The sequence below is a fragment of the Pyxicephalus adspersus genome, chromosome 5 (genome assembly GCF_032062135.1).
Source record: "Pyxicephalus adspersus chromosome 5, UCB_Pads_2.0, whole genome shotgun sequence".
In the NCBI taxonomy this organism is placed as follows: Eukaryota; Metazoa; Chordata; class Amphibia; order Anura; family Pyxicephalidae; genus Pyxicephalus; species Pyxicephalus adspersus.
Window position 1 is genome coordinate 144,307,031 of NC_092862.1, and position 26,352 is coordinate 144,333,382.

Genomic DNA, 26,352 nt, shown 5'->3' on the forward strand with positions numbered 1-26,352 from the left:
TTGTATTATAATGTTCACCATAATCATGGTAGCATTGATGTGTTAAAATACAAAAAATATAATTACTTTGCTTTAGATGGCTAATCATTTTCAAAAAAATTGTTATTCATGTCTAAACTCAGTTTTCTATAACATCAACTGTGACTTGGGCTGTCCAAGTTCTTCCCAACACTCTTCCTACTGTGGTGAAATAACTACAGCATTGTTATCAACGTTGCCGCTGTATCTTCTTGAATGATGGCGCTCTTGATATCCCCACTACTGAACAACAAGTTCTAATCCCACCCACAGCCCTTGACTGTTTAACACATTGCTTTATTTATCTATAAGGCTCTTGGAAAAATTCATATAATTGTGTTCCTTTTGATTTTTATTTGTTTGGATTTTGAAACATTTGTTTTATTCTATATGAATCAATGGAACAAAAATGACCAGAAAATTAACAGGACTTTTAGAGCATTGAACACCTAATATTCAATTAATTAATTATTTAAAACCTAAATTACATCTATAAAAGCAATTACAAAACAATGTATACCTTGTTTGGTCCCAATAAATCAAGTGTTCAATGCGTTTCACAGAATTAGATGACCTACTGTCTATATATGTATATGTATTTATATATATATATATATATATATATATATATATATATATATATATATATGCACGCTCTGACTGATTTGTTCCCGTTGGCCATTCCGTTCTACACCACACACTGCACCAAACTTAAATTTTTGATATGATGAATTTATTATGTAAGTAAAGGAATGTTTGAAAATAAAATTCAATTTCAAAGAATTATTATAAAAATATGCTATGTACCTGTAAATTGTATTATATGATTTCAGGTCTCAATATAAGTTCTTGATGAAGCGGCATATATTTCCACGAAACGTGTTGAGCATTAGATTCATTGAGACCTCTCGAAGATATACATTGTTTTGTAATTGCTTTTATAAATGTAATATTTTTATTTTTGTATAATAAATAAAGGTTTTAAATTAATAATTAATTGATTAATAGGTGTTCTTTTTCTAGTCCTTTTTGTTCTGCTGATATTATTGGGATGTGGCATAAAGAAATTTGCCAGTTGGGGAAACATCTGTTCATCTCCATATAAATCACTTTTATTAGAGCAAAGTAAAGAATAAAGTTTCAGTAAATGTTTTTGTTGGCCAGGTGGGAAATAAAGGGTTCTAATTGCATGTCTGTTTGTCCAAATTTTGCGCTAGCTTTGCCACCGGAATTTAAAGAGGAACTGAAAAACCTTGAAGCTTTAGAAGGAAACTCTGTAACTTTGCACTGTGAGTTGACCAAACCAAACGCTTCTCTCGAATGGCGGAAAGGACATAAAATAATCAAGTCAAGTGACAAGTACAAGCTCATTCAGGATGGTCTTGTGGCAGAACTGGTTGTACATAATCTGGACCAACATGATACTGGAAGATACATTTGTGTCTGTGGAGATAATCAGACTGCGGCATCATTGACTGTGAAGGGTATTTTGGAAATTCTAGTTTCTTTAGATGTCCATTAACACCATCTTCATCACTTTTTGTGTCCATTCTCATCATTTAATCCAGCATCTTCTCCTTCCTATCTCATCGTGTTCTACTCACTGCTCATCCAATTTTGAAGCCTCACTTTTAACAATTAATCCTTAATCATCACCAAGTGTTGGTTCTTCAACTGATTTTTAAATCTAATTTTTTATATTTTCAGCTCTTCCTCCCCGGTTTAAAGAAGAACTTGTAAACAAAGAATGTGTTGAGGGGCAGTCGGTGACTTTGCACTGCACGTTGACCAAGCCAAAAGCTTCTCTGGAGTGGAAGAAAGACCAGAAGATGCTTAAACCGGGGGATAAATATAAATTTGTCCAAGAGGGTCTTGTTGCTGAGCTGGTTATTAGTCAAGTGGACCTGGCAGATGCAGGAGACTACACATGTGTGTGTGGAGAGCACAAAACAACTGCTGCCATAACTGTGAAGGGTAATTGTTTATTTTTTTTTACTTTTGAGATCCTCACTAATTCTTACCTTGTTCTTCACCAGTTTCTATCGTTTCTTCTCCACCATTTTCCTTTACTTCTTCAGCCCTAATTCATTTCCAATTCATTCCAATCTCTATTCCTAACTTTTTATCTTTTCCATCCTATCGTCTATCATTCTATATAAACGGCTTGACTACGCCTTCACTTTGTTATTTATAGTTTTGCTGTAATTTGTAGAAAATATTAGGATGCTAAAGACTAAAACAGTTCTCTATTTATTCATTATCTGATGTTGGAGCACAGTAAGAAATTAAGTAGAAGATGTCTTCATCATTTTTTTAAGTAGGCTCAATTAGCGATCAGAAAGCCTCTTTTACAAACACTTTCCATTGATACCGAAGTCCAAAGCCACCAATTGGGTAAACAATACATGTGGTCAAAAATTTAACTAAAGTTAGACCATTTTTTATTTAATCAGTAAGCACACCTCTCCCAAGTTCCAGGAAATACAATGATAATATTGGTCTTAGGTCCCACTATCATTATCCAGGGCCAATAAATATTGACCTCTTGGCCTTTAGAATTAAGAATCCACTGACTGATGGTAGGACACCAGAAACCCTGAAACCCTGAAATAATAACTGTAAATATAACATAAGGAAATATCCTAGAGATTATTTCTAAAATAAATTCTAATAACCTACATGGTAAATCATTATCTAACCAGGTTCCATAACGACGTTCAGAAGGTAACAATCATTTATGTTTTGGTTGTTCCCTTTCGTTTTAAACCGATACCACTAATTTCCTCAGTATTTTGCCTTAAATAATTGAGTTTGTTGTTTTCACAGTTTGTTTCCGATTTTCACCATTTCCAATACGTATCCAACTATAGCTTGTGAATTTTTTTTAAAGTCAGGTCTCTGAACAAGGCCAGTTTCCTGCAAGAGTGAATGTAATGTTTGCATTTGACCACCAGCCTGTGGCTCCAGCCGCCCCCCCCCCCCCCCCTTCCATTTCTTTAACCTCTGAAGGTCTCCTTGGCATTTGATACCACCAGGACTGTCTGTATCCTCCACCATGTTCTGCTCCACTCTCCAATCCCTACAGTCCTACAGAGTTAGCACATGTAGGCATCCATTCCAGCACATGGTAAAAACACGGACAAACATGCAACACTGTTCAAAATGTGTCAAATTTTTAGAAACTATCAGTGGCTACGGCAATAGAACATAGGGAGCTCTGATTTATGGGTCACCATAGAAGTGAGTATATCAATGCTTTTGCAGCAAACTGGTCTTTAGATTAAATGAAAGACCTGATTGAAAGATTTTGTAGCAACAAAAATAGTAGATTTCAACAGTTTAAAATAAGCCTGCTCCTAACCCGAGCACCTCTACCCAACTATTGTGAGCACCATATAATGAACATGCTGTTAATTCTGTATCAGCCCGTCCAACACAGTTTAAAAAGGAATTAAAGAGCAAGGAAGTCACTGAGGGAACTTCAGCCAAGTTAATCTGTGAGTTGACTAAACCTGACGCAGTTCTAGAATGGAGGAAAGGACACAAAGCTCTCAAACCAAGTGGCAAGTACCGGTTCATTCAGGAGGCTCTTATTGCTGAACTGGTAATAGATAATGTGGACATGAAAGATGCCGGCGAGTACACTTGCATTTGTGGAAACTATCGATCAACTGCGTCCCTGAGCGTGAGCGGTAAAATTTCAATATTAGCAGCCTGTGCCGTGGTCCTTCTATCACCGTCTGCACTGAATTAACATTAATTAATTGTGTGACTCACAGTACTTCACCATAAATATCATTGATTTCATGTCATCATTGATTCACTTCTAATAGTCAGGAAATCTTACTCACAGTTCACAGCTTGCCCCTCTATTATATGTTCATTGGAGTCCACTTTTTGACAATATAGTTGGAAAATGTATTTTGTAATTAGTATTTATTGCCTTTCTTTGACATTTTTTGTTATGACCAGTTGACCATGTAATTCCATTTATTCCACAACACAAGACCTTTTTTCCTCCTACCATTTAAATTATTGAACTATTTAAAGTTTCTCGTTTTTCATAATAACCACTTACTCAAATCTAATGGACATTGCTCTAGATATAATAAACCTTAGGTAACATTTTACCAAAATTAAAACTCCTATTGCATTTAATGCCTGGAATTCAACTTGTATTTTGAAAATCAATAAGACAACATTAAGCCGATCTTGCAAGTCAGAAATGACAACTCAAGGGACATTTTATACACCTAGAATGTACAGAATAGAAATGAAATGGTCATTTTTTTTATAACCAAACCGCCTAATGTAGAATTATACATACAAAAAAGATAGAGTTCCTCTATAAGAGGTCCTCCTATTCTTCAAATTTTTAACATTTTTCTCTAAAAGCAATTCTGCATAATATCCTATTCTGATAATAGATCTTTATTTCAAGTGTCCAAGGTTTTATTGAATTGAATTAGGTTGGTGTACATATTTTAATTCTTGCTAATCTTAATCCAATAGAGTGCAACTAAATATTTGAAGTTATATTAAGTTATATTAAGTTTCTAAACAGAAAAAGGTTTTGAAGTATGCGTTACATTTCTGTAGTTTAAAATGTGGCAGCATAGACGTCTGTTTTTAGATGGACGCTTTAGATTTACATGTAAAATAATTTGTTTTATTAATGTAGCAAAGTTCATCATCTTTTTGAAGTTATGGAAAACAAGACCTACTGTCAGCATTGAAGGAATGAAGTTGGGAAAACATGTCAGGGATTCTCTGGTGTTTCCCAAACCTTGGTCATTCGTGTTCCACCATCCCAACCTTTCTCTTTTCAGTGTTGGGGTATTGTCTGTACTATTCAATATGATCAAATCTCCACCTTAGTTTACTTTGGGTTACTGCAGATCAGCTATGTGTTACAAGACCATATTCCGGCCTCTCTAGAAGAAGCACCGGAACCCACAGAAGTGACACCGGTACTCTACAGTAAACACCATACTGCCTCTAGTTCCTAGTTGGAATCTATCTCCAAAATATGATCATAAATAGCACATGTGCCATGAAAAATAAGCCTTGCTATGTAGTTGCAGTTGTACACATCCCAAACTTTTAAAAACACTGTTCTACAAGATGCATTGGCATGAAAGGAAATACGATGGGCAATGAATAGTATTTACAAAATTGATGCTTATGTTGTCCCACCATACAGTATTTAATTGTCTGAAAGATGAACCTCAATTTTCCTAATGCACCTTCTTCCATTTTTAAATGATTTCTTCATCCCACATTCAGCCCTTCCTCCTCGATTTAAAGAAGAACTACAGAACAAAGAAGAAATGGAGGGAGAATCTGTGACCTTGCATTGCACGTTGACCAAACCAAAAGCTTCCCTAGAGTGGAAGAAAGGACAGAAGACCCTGAAACCGGGGGATAAATATAAATTTGTCCAAGACGGTCTGGTTGCAGAGCTAATTATAAGTCGACTGGACCTTGATGATGCTGGGGAATACATATGTATATGTGGAGACCAGCAAACAAAGGCTTCCCTCAGCGTGAAGGGTAATGGTCTTCTCATCATATCTACCATCACTTTCCTACTAATTATCCCACATCATCTCCATAATCTAAAACCATCTTGTTGTTTTCTCCATCCACCATTTTTACCACTCTGCACCTTAATACATGTGTATATTTTACAGGCCTTAGTTTGTTGCAACCAACACAACCTGTAATATTTTATTCTTTTAGTGTTGGTCTTAATATCATCAAAAACTTTAAATTCATTTTGCAGTGTTTCTGTTTTTTTTTAACTTGTGGTTCTGGCAAATGGATTTTACTGGGTATTCAATGGTGATGTTGTCACAAGACAACTAAAATTACATATAAATTTGTATTTTAAAACATACTTTTCATCCCATGTTTAGCTGTTCCTCCCCAATTTAAGGAGGAACTGAAGAGCACAGAAAGCCTGGAGGGAGAGTCAGCAGCACTACGTTGTGTGTTGACCAAGCCAAAAGCTTCTCTGCAGTGGAAGAAAGGAGATAAAACTCTTAAAACTGGAGATAAATACAGATTCATCCAAGAAGGTCTCGCCGCCGAGTTAGTTATAAATCGGCTGGATTTGGAAGATGCTGGAGAATACACTTGTGTATGTGGAGACCAGAAAACGACTGCATCTCTTACCGTGAAGGGTAATGATTTTCTGTTGACCCCTAAAAGTCAGTTGACTTTACATTTGTCTTCTCTTTACTTTTACCTGTCCCTAATATTACCCTGTTAATGTCAACCTAGTGTAAACTCATTTCCAGTTTTTATTCCAATTTTGTCATATTCGTAAAAAATCAATCTGTCAATAATCATAATGTCATAGGAAACAGAAGAAGACGGGTAGGTGGGGTTGAAGCGTTGGGTTTTGAGGGCTGTTTTGAATTAGCAGAAAGTAGGAGAATGCCGAATAGGACGAGGAAGACCATTCCAGAGAGTCAGGGCAGCTATAGAACATTTATAGTCATTAGTAGGTCATTGGAGGAGCAAAGAGAGTGGCTAGGGGAGTATTTTTCTATCAGGTCAGAAAATTCAAATATTCAAGCATTGTATTAATCATTGTTTCCCATGTCTACAATGATGCATGGTGACCACAGTTCTATTATTTCATAGAACCATTGTTCCATCCAGGGTGACTATAGTTTGTGGAACTCTCTTGACATGTCCTATTCACATATATTAGTTTTTAGAGTGGTAGATCAGAGTTAATAAAAGATCCAGACTCACTGGATCCCTCACCCTCACTAGGGTCCACTCTCTCTGGATTTACTTTAGGGCCCTTTTTGTCTGGAATAATCCCAAGTCCAGTTTATCAGACGGAGTGCTTATGGCTTCTTCAGTTTGTATTTTAATTCCTATTAAGACCCTTATATCACAAACAAGATGAAATAAAGGGTGGCAAACCTGATTTATAAATACTTGTTGGTAATGAGTGGATACTTTTTTGCTATTGAGGTGAATTTCAAAGACCCGAACCATTGTTTGTAGGATGCCCATGTTGTCACTCAGTATGCTCAGTAGAGTATTCGTGATCATAAGCGTTATAGATATTTTAAATTCACAAAACTCCACGGTATAATATACAGGTGTTTTGTGTATTGTTTTATTATTAAGATCTGGATTTAAGAAAATATGAAATTCTTTGTGATTTTGTTATCTAACCATCACCTAGAGATCGGATCTCCCGTTCACATTCATTCTATACTATTCCTATTTGCTGCTTTGAACAAATTCTCTGCTGTTTACAGAGCTGAATAGCCCAAGCTATAAATTTGCAAACTTAAGAATTGATTTACCTGCTCCAAACCTCTTTGATCGACGTTCTATATGCAGAGTTTCATTTCAATTCACCGGTGTTATAAGGTCCACGCTGTCTCCCGTGATAATTTGTAAAAAATAAAAATATAAAGCATCGATTTGCAAACTGAAATGTAAAAACTTATCCATCTACTTCCATCGTTTGCCTTTACACCTGTTTCTTCACACCTTGTAGCTCTTCCTATTGTTTTTGTGGAGGATCTGAAAAATGAACGGGCAATGGAAGGGCAATCTGCCACCTTGCGCTGTGAGCTGAGTAAGGGCGGCGTCACAGTTTCATGGAAGAAGAATAGTTCTGTGATCCAAGCAAGTAATAAGTTCGTCATAAAGCAGGAAGAAGCAGTGGCGGAGCTAACAATTAACAATCTGGATATGAATGATGCTGGAGATTACACCTGCGTGTGCGGAGAACAACAGACCACCGCAAAATTATCAGTGCAGGGTAAATATGTTTGTGAAGTCTACCCTTGCGTAGTTCTTCGACCAAATGTCATCAACTTATGTGGCACATTTGTTGGATATGTTTGTTGGACACGTACATCAATTTTTTTCATCGTGTCCTTTTGTCATTATTCAGTCATTATTGGTTTGAGCTCATTGAAACACTTGTGGTTTGTTTTCGATGTCCCGTATACTTTGTCTCTCTTTATTAAAAGCCTAAAGGCTACTTTCAGTTTTATTTAGAGTTCCATAGTTTTGCCCTCCATAATAAGACTTATAGTTTCTAGACCAGCCTTTTCCAACCTTTTTACCATGGAGGAACCCTTAAAATATTTTCGGGTCTTTAGGGAATCCCTTCTATAATTACTATAGCTATTATCATGATGGTCAATGAGAAGAATTTCTGTTGCTTTGCTGGCCCTTAGGAAGTATGTAACCCTTACAGATAGTCAAAAATATAATTGGTGTCACTTAAACTGACCTGAGAAACACAAACTGCTCATTGATCAAGGAACCTTCAGCAACCTCTGGAGGAACCCTGGTTGACAAATACTGATCTAGACTTATATACTGATAAATAGCAATCTCTCCACTACCATCTATACATAGGCAAGGACTGTAGGTTCCCTTAGAATGTGATGACCCATTTCTATAGTATTACCCTTTGGGCTATGCAGTACAAAAATAAAACTGTGTAAACTGAATATATGTAAAGAACCCGGAGCCAATGTGTTTCAGAAGACTTTCTTCTCAAGAAACTCTTGTTTGTTATGTTCTTTTTTCAAGTTTTCGAGTTTAAGGGAAAATACGATCCATTCTAGAATATGGATACAAATCCTTAAAGTATCGGCCAAGGTATAAATAATATTGAATACTGATTTAGAATAAAACATTCATTTGACCTGGGGATTTTCATCAGTTTACACACCTCTACTTGGAATAAGTTAAAGGTTAGGAACTACCATAATGGGTAAACAATCTAACTAAGACCTACTCCACTTAAACCAAGAATTGATTCATTGGTAAAAAGATTTTATGCTAAAAAAAAGTTTATTTTAGATTAGGGGAGTCAAACATTTTTGTTTTTTACTTTCCTAATGTTATCTTTGGATCTCATTGGTCTATAGTATATTGGATCCATAAGGACTACCAGCTTTGCTTGAGCTTTAGGAATATGAAATGTGAAAAGGCTTTAGATTTTGAAAAAGAGGTAATAGGTGTCCAAGGCATTCAATCGCCCCTAATAAATGTATTACAAGAATCAATTGAGAAAACTCAATGTTTTTTGATCAAGGGATTCATGTGTTGTCTTTCACCATCTGGAAACACTTATTGTGCATGAAATTTAATATGTTGTCCTTCATTCACCGTCCAGGAACACTTTTGTTGCATGAAATTTCAAATTTTGGTCTTCATTCTCCGTCCGGAAACACTTTTTGTGCCTTAAATTTCATATATTGTCCTTCACTCACCGTCGGCAAACACTTTTTTTGCATGAAATTTCATGCGTTGTCCTTCACTCACCGTCTGGAAGCCCAGAGTCAGTAGTCAGTTACTGCTGGCTACATTTTGGTGCTCATTGTTGGCGTCTTACACATCCTCATCTGTTATTTTTTGGAGCATCATTATGTTTTTATCAGAATGTATTTTTATCGCTTTTGTCAGAGCTACCCCCGAAATTTGTAGAGGAACTGAAAAACAAAGAGGAAGTAGAAGGCCAGGAAGCCATTTTTCACTGCCAGCTCACCAAACCCAATGCACAGGTGGAATGGAAGAAAGGACACCAGACTCTGAAAAACTGTGATAAGTACAAGATGAGACTGCAGGGTGTCCATGCTGAACTCATCATTACTAATCTAGACCTTAAGGATTCTGGAAACTACACCTGTCTGTGTGGGGAGGAGGCAACTACCGCAACCCTGACAGTAACTGGTAAGACAACCAAACAACCTAATGTCTAAAAGATAAAGTCCATTTTTGTGGGGTATTTAAATTTTAAGATTTAATTAGAGATAACTCACCACAACCTTTTTTTTTAGTTTCTTCTCATTTTTAATTTTTGTTTGCCCATGAACGTTGTGCCAGTGACACATCCACCCAATCGTAAAAGACACATCCAGCTATCTTAGAAGCTTCTTGACCTTGAATGATGTATGATGCATCAGTGGGTGGTCTATTTAGAAAAATGTGTCCTAAAACTCCCTATCCTAGAAGTCTGGGCAAAAACAGAAAAAAAAATCAGAAGGGCTTTACAATACATGTTCATGCCCCATGGCTTGTCTATTGAAAAAAGTTGGACATCTGCTGTACTTCCTAACTTCCAGTTACTGACAACTCTCTTTGCTCTTATTGTGGTCTTTTTGGTACATTTTAAACCCAAGCAGTATTGTCAAGTCTCCCTAGTTCTCCTCTGCTAAACTTTAGAACCCAACCTTGTAATAAAGATGAAATAGTAAGCTGGTATTGAGTCCAGAAAGCAGCACTAAGTACAGCACTTCTTGGGATGTAGTGAATAAACTTTTATATATTTTAACATAGGGGATCCCTTGAAATCACTTCCAAGTCTTCAGGGAATCCCTTCTTTAATTACTATATGCACAGCTTACAGTATGTTAGTGTGGTGGTCAGTTGGAAGAATTCCTCTTACATTGATGGCCATTGGGAAGAATGTCACCCTTACAGATAGCCAAAAAGATCATTGGTGTCACTTAAACTGACCTGAGAGTTACAAATTGCTCATTGTTCAAGGAACCCCCAACAACCTCTGGAGAAACCCTAACCTAGAACATTAAAGCAAAGATTGACCTTAAATTAATTTAAATATTTAATAATATTTGTTTCCAAAAATATAAAAATGGACTTTACACTTAATATGTGATCTCTATAGTCTCTTTTTGTACAGATAACAAACAGGGTTTCTATGTTTACTATATTTTACATTTGTTTAATATTTAAGAATTGCCGGCCCGCTTTAGCAAGGAGTTGACCAATGTTGAAGCTACAGAAGGAGGAACGAGTGCTATGCACTGCGAGGTGACCAAGCCATCGGCCTCTGTGCAGTGGAAGAAGGATGAGACTCTGCTGAGACCCAGCGACAAATACAACATGAGACAGGAAGGATCCAGACTAGAACTCCAGATACATGACCTGGAACTGACTGATGCCGGTCGGTACACATGTATATGTGAAGACCAGAAGACCTCTGCCTTATTAAAAGTCAATGGTAATTTTTTTTTTTTTATTTACAACAGGAAGTGTAGGGAATATCAGTAACCTGGGGGGCTTGTTATTAATATTTTCACTCAAGATTCACTTAACTTTATGTAAAATGCTATCTCCATAATGGCAATTGGCTTAAAGGCCAACTTTAAAGAAAGGAAAATAAAGGAGGATTGAATGTCATGCTGACTCCCTGGACTCCTGACTTTTTTCTATCTGCATGCTTGTTCACCTCCATCCTGCCCACAATCTGTAAATCCCCCTATGCAAGCAAAATGTTTCCAAATGTTCTCCTTTTGAGAACCAACAGATGACACTTTGTGTAGCTGCCAGCTCTCAATGCCAGCTGTACCTTGTTCACCATGGACCATTGGGGAATAGAATGATTCCAGTCATGTGAACACTCTCAGCTAAGACCTAGTGATCACATAAGCTGGAGTTATTCATTGCACACCACTGAAACGAAATTTGCCCTGGGCTCCAATAACCTCCGATCAATAATTGGTTAAGCCAATGGGTAACAACACAAGTCAACAATAGACGTCTAAATAAGAATCCCTGGTATTCCTCACATAAAATGTTACATGGAAATTAAACTGTCAATATTTTTATTATTATATTATTTCAAAAAAATAATTTAATATATATATAATTTATTATTATATTTAACTATATTATATCTGTATTATTTCACCAGCTCTACCAGTTGTTTTTAAAGTGCCGTTGACAAATGTCGAAATTACGGAAGGCAGCGTGGCAATTCTGCGATGCGAGCTCAGTAAACCCAACCATTCTGTAGAGTGGAAGAAGGGACCGCAGGTTCTGACTCCCGGGGATTGGGTCAGCATTAAACAGGATGGCTGGGTGGCTGAGCTCATCATCAAACCTGTTACAGTTTTGGATGCCGGGGAGTATTCCTGCAGATGCGGTGACCAGATAACTACGGCCATATTGACTGTAAATGGTAATGAACAAGTATTACTCAACAATTACTTTCAAGAGGTCTATTTATAAAGCAGTGGATTTGACATTACCTGTTGAAAAAACTTCAGGGTCCAAGTGCTTTAATCACAATATTTTTTCTCCACCAGGGAATGTTTCAGTAAATGCCGGATTCATTGCTTTAAAAAAAAGACATAGTGTACAATTTTTTAATTTCACAGAAATATTAATTTTCCATATTTACATGGATCAATGCCTGTTCATTTTATGTATTATGTATTTTGTATATATGAATTGTATGTATAGTTATTTTATAATTTAGTATTATTTATTATGGTCAAAAAATAACTGAACTTATTATAGTTTCCTAAATAAACGTATATTAGGTTAATAAATTTAACAATACATTATTTACGCGAGTTTAAACCAAGATTTCATCCCCTCAAAGTGTTTTTAGAAAAGGAAATTTAGTTTATACCTGGGTCATACCACTGGATGGCACTAATTCCTCATGTAGAGTTTGTAACAAACTCTTGCAGTCTGGGAAATTTTAACACTTTACATGAGAACACAGCGCCATCTGTTGGTGATCAACAATTATGCACAAAAGTTCAATTAAGAGCAAGTGACCCAATATAAATAACCTGAAAGGGCAAAATACTTTAACCTGTAAAAGGGGGAAGGGGGGTATACAAACTGAGACCATGTTATTTATTTATTTTCACCTTTTAAATAATCAAAAAAATACCATAGACAAAAAGAGAGGCAATGTGTTGCTGAAAAATAATTTGTTACTGAGGTTTCTATATATAAATTATTCCCTTTAATTTCCTATCATAACAGCTGTGCACTATTGATGAATGGCCACTAGGTGGTCACTAGGTGGCAAAGAGAAGTGTTGAGAGATTTGGTCATCTGTCACTGAATTTTAGATGAATTGACTTGGGGAATAATTTATAAATGGAGCCCTTAGTATTTTTAATTTCATTTATTTCCTGCTTTATGAAATTATTTATTATTTATCATTTTTTTAGCTATTCCAGTATCGTTTGAAGAAGAACTGAGTTCAGTTGAAGCCACAGAAGGAGAGAACGCCACCCTCCATTGTCGGCTGAACAAATCAGATCTTTTCGTTGAGTGGCTAAAAGGAGATCAAGTCCTGAGATCAGACAACAAGTACACAATGAGGCAGAATGGAAGCATTATGGAGCTCATCATCATAGACGTTGGTATAGAAGACTCCGGGGAGTACACATGTGTGTGCGGGGATACGCGGACATCGGGGCAAATACAAGTGCAAGGTAAATATTTTTTACTGACTTTGTATGTGATAAAACAGCACCAATACACACTCTGTAACATAGGCCATTCAGTAACTTTACAAATTTGCATCCCGTGATTCATCCCTAACTTAATGTACAATGTAACATTGACACTTTATTAATAATGGTTAATAAATAATATATAGTCACAGCAAAATAAATGAATAAAAAGCAGGAGAAAGGGAAACCAATACATGTTTGCCAAACCTCAAGGTTAACCATGCAACCAGAAATTGGAAGAAAAGAAGGCTTGTTTGTGCAAACTTGTAAGGATAAAAATATTCAGTATTTAATTTCAATAGTAACAAAACAAAGCAAAATCAAACTTGGTGGGGGCTTGTTTGGATACAGTATATAGCCCAGATGGGATAACAGTATTTACATGTCACAGTATCATATTCATAGCAGTGAGTAAATGTCTCTTTTTCCAACGCGTTTCGCTCTTTGGCTTCATCAGGGGCTCTCAGAGACTCCCATTGATGTTATGGGGTGACTGGAAGAGAGAAACAGAAAAAAAAATGTTTAGTCTCTTGAAGTTGGGAGATAGCTGCCTATCATCGCAGATGATAGAAGAAGAAGAAGACTGCGGACATCTCGTTATTCCCACTTTCCACCAACAATTGAAACATTGTATTTGGTTTTCATTTCTAACCTCAAGGTATACGCAGTCTGGGACCTTTTTCTTCCTATCTCTTCTATTAACTCCTTAGAAGCCCCTTGCCTCCAGGAAACCTAAATACAATTCACAATTTCCCACCCAGAAGAGATTTAAAACCTTTAGGTCAAGGTTAAGTACCTTTGAGTACAACTCAGGTCCAATGTACTCTGTGATGAAAGGTAGCTATCTCCTAACTCCAACTTCAAGAGACTAAAAATCTATCTTCCTTTTTCTCTATTTTGGTTACCTCATAACATCAATGTGAGTCTCTATATTCCCTGATGAAGCCAATTTGCGAAACGCGTCGGGTAATAAGACATTTATCCACCGCTATGGATATGATACTGTGACATGTAAATAATGTTATGTAATCTGGGCTTTATACTGTATTCAAACAAACCAACCATGTTTGATTTTGTTTTGTTACTACTGAAATTTATTACTGTATTACTTTATCCTTACAAATTTGCACAAACAAGCTTTCCTTTCTTTCCATTTCTGTTCGCAAAATAAATAAATAAAAAGTTTCACCTTTATTTATTAAGAAGTGGTCGAGTGACTTTGTCTAGGCTGAGTCATCAGCTGCTGCAGGCAGGTAGAAAAATGTCCTCAGTCTCCTCCCACCAAGTGATCAGACTGCAACATTGTAAGTTTATAGCATCCTATAAGGTGAGAAAGCTGCAATGGGGCTTGATCTATTCCAGACATTCGTCTTCACGATTGTGTCATGTCAATATCGTCATCAGGAAGTAGATGGACAAAAGTCCTCCATCCCTCTGACAAGGAAAGCAGAAGATGAAGGCTTTGCTGGAGATCTCTGTTAGATAACTGTCAATGAAGCACATTTTATAGTTATTCATCTATATGGAATCTTTTAAAGACTTTCAATTATAATATTCAACCCCTGATCAATGGGGCCGATTTATTGAAGTTTCACTTTCAACCTGGGTGATCCAGCAAACCTGGAATACATTTATTAAAGTTATAAAGTTATATAGTACAAAGTTATTTACTATTTTGTTAGCAAATGTTTGCAATCCTGGACCAGTTCCATTCCAGGTTTATTGGGTGACCCAGGTACACCGATGAAAGTGTATCTTGTCTTGGAGAGCTTTAATAAATCAGGCCCAATGTATAAATATTGAATAAAATCTAGATTATGAATGGTGGCATCAATACACCAAACTATGTGGATTCTACAATAATATATTGTCGCGAATCTCATGCAAAAAGCACAATAAAATGTATCTAAACTTATGTTTTCAGCATTTTTTTTTAGTCAATTGAAAATAATAAAACTTTTTGTACAAATCTGTTTTGTTGACATGTTTGAATTAGTATTTTAAATTAATGGATTACATAAATATATATTTTAAATACATTGCTGCATAAACCCCATTGTGGATAGCCTCATTTTTCATGTTCTAGCCAACCTATTCTGCACAGAGTAACACATGGAATAAATCTCAGATGTATGTAGGGTGATTATTAGCATATATGTAGATATATTAATACATGAAATATATAAAATAGGAAAAAATCTTAATATACCAAAAAAGTAAGAAAGCTTGAATACAAATCAATGTGAACTATTCAATGCAACATTATAAAATAGTATATTATAATAATGATAGTCATATGTGTACTTTTTAAATGTTTCAGAAAACTATTTGTTTGATGGGTATAACTAACTAAATAGTTAACAATCCACAATAATACATTAGCTTTGTGGTTGCCCGTAATAATATTCAGTATTCAGAAATCATAAAGCCATATTTTTACATACCTTTAACACTGCAATTATTGTATTACTTATGTTACAAGGTGTGAATACGGATGTAAATAGTTTAATGTTTTCGACTTGGACTGATCTGGATGTTTAGATGTTTTTAAGCAGCTCCTGGATGTTTCTAGAGATCATTTTCAGAAAAGTGGCTCAGAGTTTAGTTGATATTGCTTGTTGTAGTACTATATTTTCACTTATTTACTGTATGGCTATATTATTTTGTCCTGCACTATACTAATACTCTTCTTCTATATTACAATATATTATTACCATTGTTCTGTGCTATATTACTAAACTATACTATGGTCTACTACTATTCAGAACTATACTATATTCTATACTACACTTTTACTACACTACTATCCTGTACTGTACTATACTATTCTATACTCTTACTATACTACTATTCGGAACTATACTATACTATGCTCTTACTATAGTTTTGAACTATACTATACTAATCTATACTTTTACTATACTATACCATACTACTATTCTGAATTATACTATACTCTAACTATATTATTATTATTCTGAACTATACTATGCTATACTATACCATACTCTTACTGTAATACTGTTCTGAACTATACTATACTCTTACCATACTACTATTCTGAACTATACTATATTCTCTTCCTACTACTATTCTGAACTATACTACACTATACTTTTACTATACTACTATTCTGAACTATACTACACTATACTCTTACTATACTACTATTCTGAACTATACTATACTATTCTATACTATACTATACACTTACCATACTACTATTCTTAACTACACTGTACAATACTATATTCTTACTATACTACTATTCTGAACTATACGATACTATACTATACTCTTACCATACTACTATTCTGAACTATACTTTATTCTCCCCATACTACTATTCTGAACTATACAATACTCTTACTATACTACTATTCTGAACTATACTATACGATACTATACTATACTATACTATACTCTTACCATGCTACTATCCTGAACTGTACTATATTTTCTCCATACTAATACTCTGAACCATACTGTACTATACTATACTCCTACTATACTACTTTTCTAAACTATACTAAAATATATACTTACTACACCACTTTTCTGAACTATACTACCGGTATATTATTCATTTACTATACTACTATTCTGAACTATACTATACTATACTCTTACTATACTACTTTTCTGAACTATATTGTACTATACTCTTACTATTCTACTTTTCTGAACAATGCTATACTATACTATACTCTTACTATTCTATTATTCTTAACTGAACTATACTATACTATACTCTTACTTAAATACTAATATGAACTATACTATACTGTACTATACTATACTATACTATACTATACAATAATATAATATACTCTTACTATACTACTATTCTGAACTATACTATACTGTACTATACAATACAATACAATACTATAATATACTCTTACTATACTACTATTCTGAACTATACTATACTGTGCTATATTATACTATACAATACTATAATATACTCTTAATATACTACTATTCTGAACCATACTATACTGTACTACTTTTACATACTATATTAAAAATATACTACTAATCCATTGCTATTCTATACTGTACAATATCATACTTCTGTAGAATGCACCATATTTTACTAATGTACTTCTATACTATACTGATATTCTGTAACATACTATACTATACTTCTACTATACTGTACTATAATTTCCCTCCAACAACAAGTTACAAGAAAATAAAATAGCTTCCTTACAATATGCTGGAATTTTTATTTATATTCATATTCCTATGTTTAATCATTCACCTTTATAGGGCAGTTTATGGCATCACATGGATAGACTTGAAAGATTTAGCCTTTTTTAGCCCTGCTCATTCCACAGGTTGTTTACACCAACACAAAATTGGTGTAATTTATTCTTTTGGCTGCCTTTTCACCTTTTTTACCTTTTGGACCTTTGAGGATCACAACATACCAAAACTTGGCAGCACAATTGGGGGAACTGCAGGGGTAGAAAAAAATTTCAATGATCTTTATAAATTTCTTCTTGTGTCTACTTATGTATGAATGTAAATGCTTTCTTCAGCTTTGCCCGTGACCTTCACTCGGCCGCTTAGGAATGCCGAAGCTCTGGAAGAAGGCACGGTGACCCTAAGCTGTGAGGTCTCCAAGCCTGGAGCTACGGTGGAATGGCGGAAGGGAAGTCTGGGGCTGCAGCCTGGCACCAAATATGAAATGCAGCAAAGAGAGAAGGTACGAGAATTACTAATTCATCACCTGAGGCTGGAGGATACAGGAGAGTACAGCTGTGATACTGGGGATCAGGACACCAAGGCTTACCTGACTGTGAAAGGTAATTTTTATTCCATGTGTTATATGTCTGAAATTTTACCCCACCCTCTTATTAATGAATGCACGCAACTAATATCCAATCCAATTTTGTTCTGCAATAAAAAAAAAATTATGCAAAGTCTCTAAGTCCAAAACAATGTCTCGTCTTATGTTTATATTGATCAAATTGAAAAATATTTTTTTTTATATTGATCATACCAAAAAAGAAGGTATTAAAGTGCTCGTTATGAGCTTTCTTGGACATATCTCATAAAGTAAAAATTCTCAAGTATCCACTTATTAAACCGATTGTGTGAAACTGACACGTTTCTCAGGGCAACGTTTGCTTCCTCAGGGATAACTCCTTATAGAGCTATGTCTAGTCTATTTTTAAATTTAGAAAATATGGATAAAATATTTATATTTACCAATGATATATTTTTAGGAAACATGTCACAATTGCTTGTATGGGCAACACACATGCTTACGTTCATTGCTGCAAAAACTGGAAATATTGACACCAACACCAATCAGGCAATTAGGGTTTGCAGGATATTAGCAAGATCAGCCTCTATATTCCCCAGCATACATTACTATTAATTGGAGGGGAGACCTTCAGATTTAGTGTTGACCAACATCTTTAACTTTTGAATAATAGTAATGTGCCCACGAAGCTTCTTGCAAGGGGTCATGGAAACAAGCACCAAAGTACCAAGCTTGCAAGAAGCAATAATACCAAAGAGCATCAACTCCATTTTTCCAGTAATAGGGGTTATGGGAAAGAAGGCAAACAAAGCATACATCATGGGTTAGCAGTATAATCCAGCTGCAGGAAAATCTTGCCCAATGTTCTTGTTTGAATAACTGCTGAATCTGCAAAATGAAGAGGAAGAAGAAGAATTATATTACCCAGTGTTTAGATACTGGTTGCATTTACTTTGTCTAATTTCTGGACATGTGAATTAGTAGCAGGGGTTCTCCTAAACTCTTAGTAGTCGCCATCAGTGACCTTGAGACCAATTACCCTTCTTGGCCCTTTACCAAGTTGCAGCTTTTCCAATGCTACGGTTTATGGGAAAGAAGAACAAGGAAGCAGCCATTATGGTTTACCAGCTTAATGCACTTGAAAGACAATCTTACCCATAGCCCTTGCATGATGAATCGCTGTTACTGTTATATTGTCCATAATGCACAGAGTAGTATGCACAGAACACGTTTGGACTGTGATGAAAGTTTTGGGTTAAGAATGTGACTGCTAAATCAATAAAGAATAAAGTTAACCAGGTTGGTTACTTGAAATACGTTGATGTGGGTTTAGTCAAAATAATATCCTCTGCTTACACATTTGAAAAGTTGTTGCGTATATTTTTTTCTCCTAATTTTGATAAAATTCTCTCCAGTTAATGAATGTTTGGCAAGTTTAGGACATACAAATTCTCAGAGCAGTTTTATAAAATAGTAAAGCATGAAAGGTATTATGGATCACATGAAAATGGTGGACCTTAAGTTTAAGATTTCTTTTTTTCTGGAGTTGCACTTAGCATTTTGTTTGAAATGCACCTAATCTAATTCATGTAATATATTGTTGCAGAATAAAATATTTCAACTCTGTATGTTTATTTTACTTATTGTTGCTTTGTAGCACTCCCCATAGTGTTCAACAAACCATTAAAGAATACGGTTGTAGAGGACGGAGTGACAGTTACCCTCCGCTGCGAGACCTCCAAACCCAATGTTCCCCTAGAATGGAGGAAAGGATCGGTGGCCCTCTTCCCTTGTGCTAAGTATGAAATGAGACAAGATGGTGTGGTGGCAGAGTTGGTTATCTTTGATGCAGAAGGAGAAGATGCAGGCGAGTACACCTGTGACACCGGAGACCAGCAGACCACCGCCAACGTTAAAGTGAACAGTGAGTGCTTTTGATGATGATGTAAACTATGGATTGACCTATTATCAGTTCCATAGTAATTTATATGCTTTTCTATATCTCTGTCTTCTTGTAGTTCTCCAATTTGTAAGGAATTTGCAGAATGTGGAGGCTAAAGAAGGCTCAACTGCCCATCTTCGTTGTGAGGTCTCTAGCAAGATGGCCTCCGTGCAGTGGAGAAAAGGTGCCGAGAAACTACAGGCCAACGACAAGTTTGAGATAAAGCAGGACGGCGCTGTAAGGGAGCTCATTATTCATAATCTTGAGCTGGAGGATGCTGGGGAATATGTGTGCATTGCTCGAAGCAAAAAAACTACAACCACACTTACTGTGAAAGGTAGGTTTGGTATGAAATCTTCTATATAGCAGCTGTGTTACATGGTGAAAAAAGTCAAGCAGATACCTAGCTCTCTCCATTCCCGCTGAGCTTTATGAATGTTAGGACTACAGAGGCTGCTCTCCGACCTGTCTACTCTTTGTACTACCATTGGAAAGTACCTCCTCTTCCAACCCATTAATGTCAATACATACACTACAAGCCTGATTTCAGCTAGCATAGGACGGACTTGCATTTAAGCATTGTCCATTTTTGTCCCCCCCTTCTTCAGCATCCAAATTTGGGAGGTATGTGTCCATAGATTCGCCACAGTTCTACAAGAGTCATGTTTTTAGATTATTAATTATTTATTAATAACATTAACATAATATTAACATTAACATATCAACTTTACTGCATCAGGGTAAAAATATTTATTGAAAGACCAATTAAAGTAAAGTATTAAAAAATGGAGAATGTACAAACATTAAATGCAGTGGAAACTCTTAAAAAGTCCTTTTTTTATTACGTTTCTATTGGAATTCAAATGGAAGTCAAATGTGATGTCTGCACCCAAAAAATGTTTAACTCCTAATTTTGAATCTTTATAGACCAGTTTAAAATAACAAGGTTTACATAAACGAGTAATTCTTCTATTTCAGAGCTGGATGTTACCATTGTCCGTGGTCCCAAGGACCTGTCAGTCATTGCTGGAGAGGACGCCCTGTTCAAGTGTGAAGTTTCCCACCCCAATGCAAAGGACACAGAGTGGATGTTGCAGGGAATTACCCTGGTAAATAATGAGATGAATGATATCTCTGTGGAGGAACAGAAGGTCCATGTCCTGAAATTGACTGGTGTGACACAAGAGGACACCGGTACTGTTACCTTCAGAGTTGGGTCGCACACATCTACGGCTGAGCTTGTGGTCAAAGGTCAGTTAGATTTACTGGTCAAAATATAGGGTCTGTCCAAAAATAAGGAACACTTAAGTATGCTTGGATGCTCCAACTTCATATAGAATACAACAGCTGCTGTTTTGTCTGTCTCATCCTACAAATCATTAATTACTACTCACAAACAAGCCTTGTAAAATGTGAATGTGTCTGGAAGTTTTGAGTCTGAAATGTTAGAAACTGGTAGATCTTTGAGATTGATGCTATTAAGTCTTAGTTTAGGTGTCATGCTTGGAGAAACACAGCCTCTAGGGGCGCTATTTGCCCAATATTGGCGTGAGCCCTAAGAAGGGCCAAGGTGCAGAATCTAAGCAGCAGCTTGGTATTCTCCAGAGCGTCTAGAGGTGAGGATGTTGTGCTGCTGCTAGATTGGGGTCCTTGGGCACTCCAGGGTGGCAGAACAATGTATGGTACCGAATCAACAGGAAGAAGAATAGTCAAGGAAGGTCGGGGTTGAAGCAGGTAGCAAACAAGCGAGGTCCGGAAAGTCAGGGGTCAAGAACCAGGAATCCACAAAATAGACACCGGTGACACGGGGGTCACTAATAACACAGGAGAGCACAGGATACACAGGAATAGTGGTGACACGGGTGACACAGGGGTAACTGAAGACAAAGGGGAACTCTGGAAGGTCACAAAGGAATAAAAAAAAAGGAAACAACAAACTGGGTAACAAGGGGTTAGCACAGGAGCTGAACTGTGAAACAATCAATATGGGCTGTCATGTAGTAGTTTTGACTTTCATAAATTGGCCTCCTTGGTTTTCCAGCTCCTCTCCCAGTGATCACAAAACAACTGTCTGATGTGGAAGTAGAAGAGGATGCTACAGTAGTCCTGCAGTGCGAATTGTCCCAGGCTGGAGTGCCCCTGGTATGGAAAAAAGGTGCTCAGCAAATCAGTCAGAGCGCCAAATACAATATTGTGGATCAGGGCACCATCCAAGTCTTGCAGATCCTCAATGTGACGCCTGCAGATTCCGGCATCTACACATGTGATATTGGAAACCAGCAGACAAAGGCCAAAGTCACTGTGACAGGTAAATGATTTGAATGCTACAAAGGTTATTCACTGATAATAGAATTACCACCTTGATATCTGCAGCATGTAAATTAATGTTCCTGAAAAAGGGAAATATATTAACCACCCGGGCGGTTAGCCTGATCTTGGTTCGGGGTAAGTAAACTTGCTACATTCGTTTACCCCGAACCAAGGTTGGGGTAGCTAAAAGTATAAACATGCGTTACAGTGCAATCCGATTGTCGTACACCATTGTATTGAGTCCAATACAAAGAAATCTTTATATAATATATATATAATTGTATTATATATATACCGGTATTATATAAGCTACTATACAGTTACAATACATTATACACTATTTTTTTTTTAAAGATTTTTTTTTAATTTTTTTTTAATTTGTTTTATAAAAAAAGAAATTTATTAATAAATTTATAAAGTTTTGGACATATTTTGGTGAGTTATGCGGTAATTCAGTGAATTATAAGTAATTATTGAGTAATTCGGTGAATTATAGCCCACAATCTAAAATAAATTTCCATGCAAAAAATGTAACACTTTTTGCATGGAAGTACGGAAGTTCGGAAAGAATTAGAACACCCGGCGTTTGCGTACGCTTCCCTCGGCTTTTGGTACAGAAATCTAGACATCAGTGAAACGCCCAGGAGGTTAACTGACATTTAGGCTGGGAGCAAGTAGCACGCACTCCCCATGCTGCTAGTCCTTCAGCTGTTCTAACACTGGCAGCCACAGGTATTACACTAGAAAAAGTTAAAAATGAATTAGGTAAGCAATTGAAAGTTATTATCAGAGTAACTCATGTATAATGATGATATTACATTTCGTCTGGGAATCTAGGTTTAATTAACTCACAGATATGAAGGTATTAAAGGGTCAGCCCACTTAAATACTCTAGTTGTAGGTCTATTAGGTTAGTGCACTTATTTTGGTCATCTGAAATGGCTCCCCTACCTTATTCAAAGAGGCACAAGCCTTGGATCACATTGGGACTAAGTAAGACCAAACTGGTGCTTCTTCATCTACCAGTTACCATTAAATGGGAAAACCTCACACTTTCACTCTATTAAAGTAGAACAAACTGTCTTAAAATAAATATTGCCCATTTCCACTGCCTTTGACACAAAACCTAAACAACTAAAAAAAAAGGGGTGCCAGCTCAATTCCTTGTCATTATTATTATTAATAATATTATTATTAGTATTAAGCTGCAGGAATCTGGTTGTTTAGCTTGTCAGGAGTGTGCTTGGGTACCACCACCTAAACAGAACACAGACCTGCTGCCGGTTAAGTAGGATACAACTGTTCTGACCAGGTTGGGTATTAGGCAATATGGCCGCAATAGGAGGAAGTATTAATATGTATATGATATCTCTATCATACAATAGTGAGGAACCTGCACTCCAACCAATGCAGACCACTGAATGAAAGATTTATCTGCACCCTTGATTAAGTAGTTTTCATTGTGAAAATCTGCCCTGTGCCTTGCTTTGGATAATGCCCCCGACAATTCCTCTTCTACTTTTGCCTGCATATATGTGACCCTATTTATTACAATGGGAGAGTCATACTCTGCATTGCCCCTGGAAGGCACCATAAATACAGCTCCCCATAGCAATAAACAAGATGCAGAGGGTCCAGTAGGGACATTTTCTATTGGAAGATTGTGCAGTTCCAAGCAGGACCAAAGACTGAATGGACTTGCTGGGACAGAGAAAGGTCTTGGCCAATGTGGGCTGCACTAAGAGGGTGGAAGAATGACTTCCACTAAAAATATAATTCTCCTTTATGAAAGCTTAAGCAATATTCAGCTTGTGTGTGATATTCTCTCATTTTCCTTTTTACCCCGATGAAGCCATTCCAGTAGTTTTTGAACAGAAACCTGAAAACTGCAGCTGTGAGGAAGGTTCTCCAGTCATTCTACGAGCCCAAATCTCCAAGCCCAATGCCCCCGTCCAGTGGAAGAAAGGGGCTTCAGCGATCAAGCCAAATGACAAGCTGGAAATACGACAGAAAGGGAAGACAGTAGAACTCATTATACACCAGGCCGTGCCGGAGGACTCCGGAGATTATTCATGTGATACCGGGGATCAAAAAGCTACGGCCACTGTAACCGTGACAGGTAAGATCGGTAGGATCTACGCATGCCAGGTATTAGGGGCCATGCTTGTAGTAGCTGATTCAGTTTTTATGAATACATCCAGCAATAATTTGCATTTCATGTTTATAAAAACTCACCCTCATACTCCTTAATATGGGAGAACTGGACAAGGCTGACAACACTGCTTGGGATTTTAGTGTAGCAGAGACAGTTTTGTCAACTACAGGGGCATTTCTAAACCCAACTTCTTTTTATTATTAATTCTCAGCACTCCCTGTGGAGTTCACTCGACACCTAGAGAATGAGCAAGGAGAAGAGAGCGGATCAGTGACCCTCAGAGCAGAAATCTCCAAGCCTGGTGCCCCTGTGCTGTGGAAGAAAGGTGGAGCAGCCATTAAACCCGGAGCCAAGTATGAAATAAAGCAATCCGGCCACGTAGTGGAGCTTCATATACACAAGCTGCAGCAATCCGATGCAGCCGAATACACGTGTGACACCGGTGACCGAAAATCAGTGGCTACAGTGTTTGTTAAAGGTAAGGTTGTTAACCACCTCATTGAATTTGAAGCATTTAAAGCAGAATTAAAACCTTTGCAACACCTTTGCAATATTACTTAGAAACAAAATACTTTTTAAAAATGCCTAAAATTACTTAGTTTCTCGTACACCTCTTCTCTGTACACCTTTCTTTCAGAACAGGATATGACCTAACCATACATAATGGCTGCTACCAGCACCAATGTACTGTGAACAATTAATTGAATTGTAAGCCCAAAATGTTTTATTTGTGTTGTAAGGTTCCACTCAGTCCACCACTTAGTGTATATGTTAGGGTGCAGCATTAAAATGCAGCATGTACTTGGGGGACAAATATATTTCTCAGCAGAAAGTTGGACATAGAAAGAAGAGAGAGATAGTATTATATGGGTCTTGGTCATTTCTAAGGCTCCAGCTATTCAATGATACCACAAATCAGTACCTCAGTAATTCCCAAAATTGATTTACAAAAACGGGGCACAAAGTTGGGCTGTTAACCCACAGGGCTTTTTTATGCACTCCAGATCTTGTACACCAACCCACCTTTATTAATGTTATTCATTTTGTTTTTTTTAGATGAGAGATTTTTTAGGCAATGGTAAATACAACAGTCTATTCAGTTAAACGCGTCATGGACTTAGATTAATACTCACTGTCTATATTTGTCTATAAAGATCCCATGATTTGATGGGAAAACTCTTAATAAATTGAAATTTTGAATGTTTAATATATAAACTGTTTTTTATATTCACTAACAAAAGCCCCTTGCCTTTGGGTTCATCCAAAAAAACAAAGTGAATATTCTGAATTCAAGGGTGGGCAACTTATTACCAGAATAGGAGACCACTAGTTCATTATAAATGCAACGTTCATGTATGGGTTACTAATATGAAAGTCTGATTCAATTCAGCTCCAAGTAGCTTTTTTTTTATATATTTATGGAGTATATAGAAACTTCTCCACTTTGGTTCCCGTTTATGACCTTATGGGTGTAGATACAGCACAGATCTTGTGTCTGCTCAGTAAGTATTATCCAACGAAAGGTATTTTTTGGTGCCATACTATATGATACTTTGATATTTTGAGTGGTTTATGCTACATCATTGTACCCCTCCTTGGCTATTATCCGACAAAAGTCCAACCACTGCACACAGATCCTCGGGGCTTTCAAACATCTTTATTGACCCAGATGGTCACAGAGCAGCCACATCTGGATTCTCCCATGTTGACTTGCTTCACCCAAAAACTGGGCTTCATTGTAAAGAATCTGAGGTATAGGCTTGTGGTGTTCATGGCTAAAGTGTAGATAAAGAGAAATGTTTTTATTTTTAGCTTGGGTTAGAGTGGTTATAACCCCTTGCCAGATTTGCACTGCTATCCTGGGGTCTGG

The 26,352-nt window shown here is 36.5% G+C and overlaps 1 protein-coding gene across 1 annotated transcript in view; it reads left to right on the forward strand.

The window, feature by feature from the left end:
* Positions 1 to 26,352, forward strand: part of OBSCN (obscurin, cytoskeletal calmodulin and titin-interacting RhoGEF) — a 233,612-nt gene that overhangs the window by 86,567 nt on the left and 120,693 nt on the right. The window contains exons 49-65 of the mRNA XM_072413427.1: positions 1,236 to 1,502; positions 1,726 to 1,992; positions 3,444 to 3,710; positions 5,305 to 5,571; positions 5,937 to 6,203; positions 7,550 to 7,816; positions 9,481 to 9,747; positions 10,772 to 11,038; positions 11,732 to 11,998; positions 13,011 to 13,277; positions 17,846 to 18,112; positions 19,733 to 19,999; positions 20,094 to 20,354; positions 20,996 to 21,268; positions 22,059 to 22,325; positions 24,180 to 24,446; positions 24,694 to 24,960. Coding sequence (XP_072269528.1) covers positions 1,236 to 1,502; positions 1,726 to 1,992; positions 3,444 to 3,710; positions 5,305 to 5,571; positions 5,937 to 6,203; positions 7,550 to 7,816; positions 9,481 to 9,747; positions 10,772 to 11,038; positions 11,732 to 11,998; positions 13,011 to 13,277; positions 17,846 to 18,112; positions 19,733 to 19,999; positions 20,094 to 20,354; positions 20,996 to 21,268; positions 22,059 to 22,325; positions 24,180 to 24,446; positions 24,694 to 24,960 — 4,539 coding nt within the window. The remainder of the gene's footprint in view (positions 1 to 1,235; positions 1,503 to 1,725; positions 1,993 to 3,443; positions 3,711 to 5,304; positions 5,572 to 5,936; positions 6,204 to 7,549; positions 7,817 to 9,480; positions 9,748 to 10,771; positions 11,039 to 11,731; positions 11,999 to 13,010; positions 13,278 to 17,845; positions 18,113 to 19,732; positions 20,000 to 20,093; positions 20,355 to 20,995; positions 21,269 to 22,058; positions 22,326 to 24,179; positions 24,447 to 24,693; positions 24,961 to 26,352) is intronic.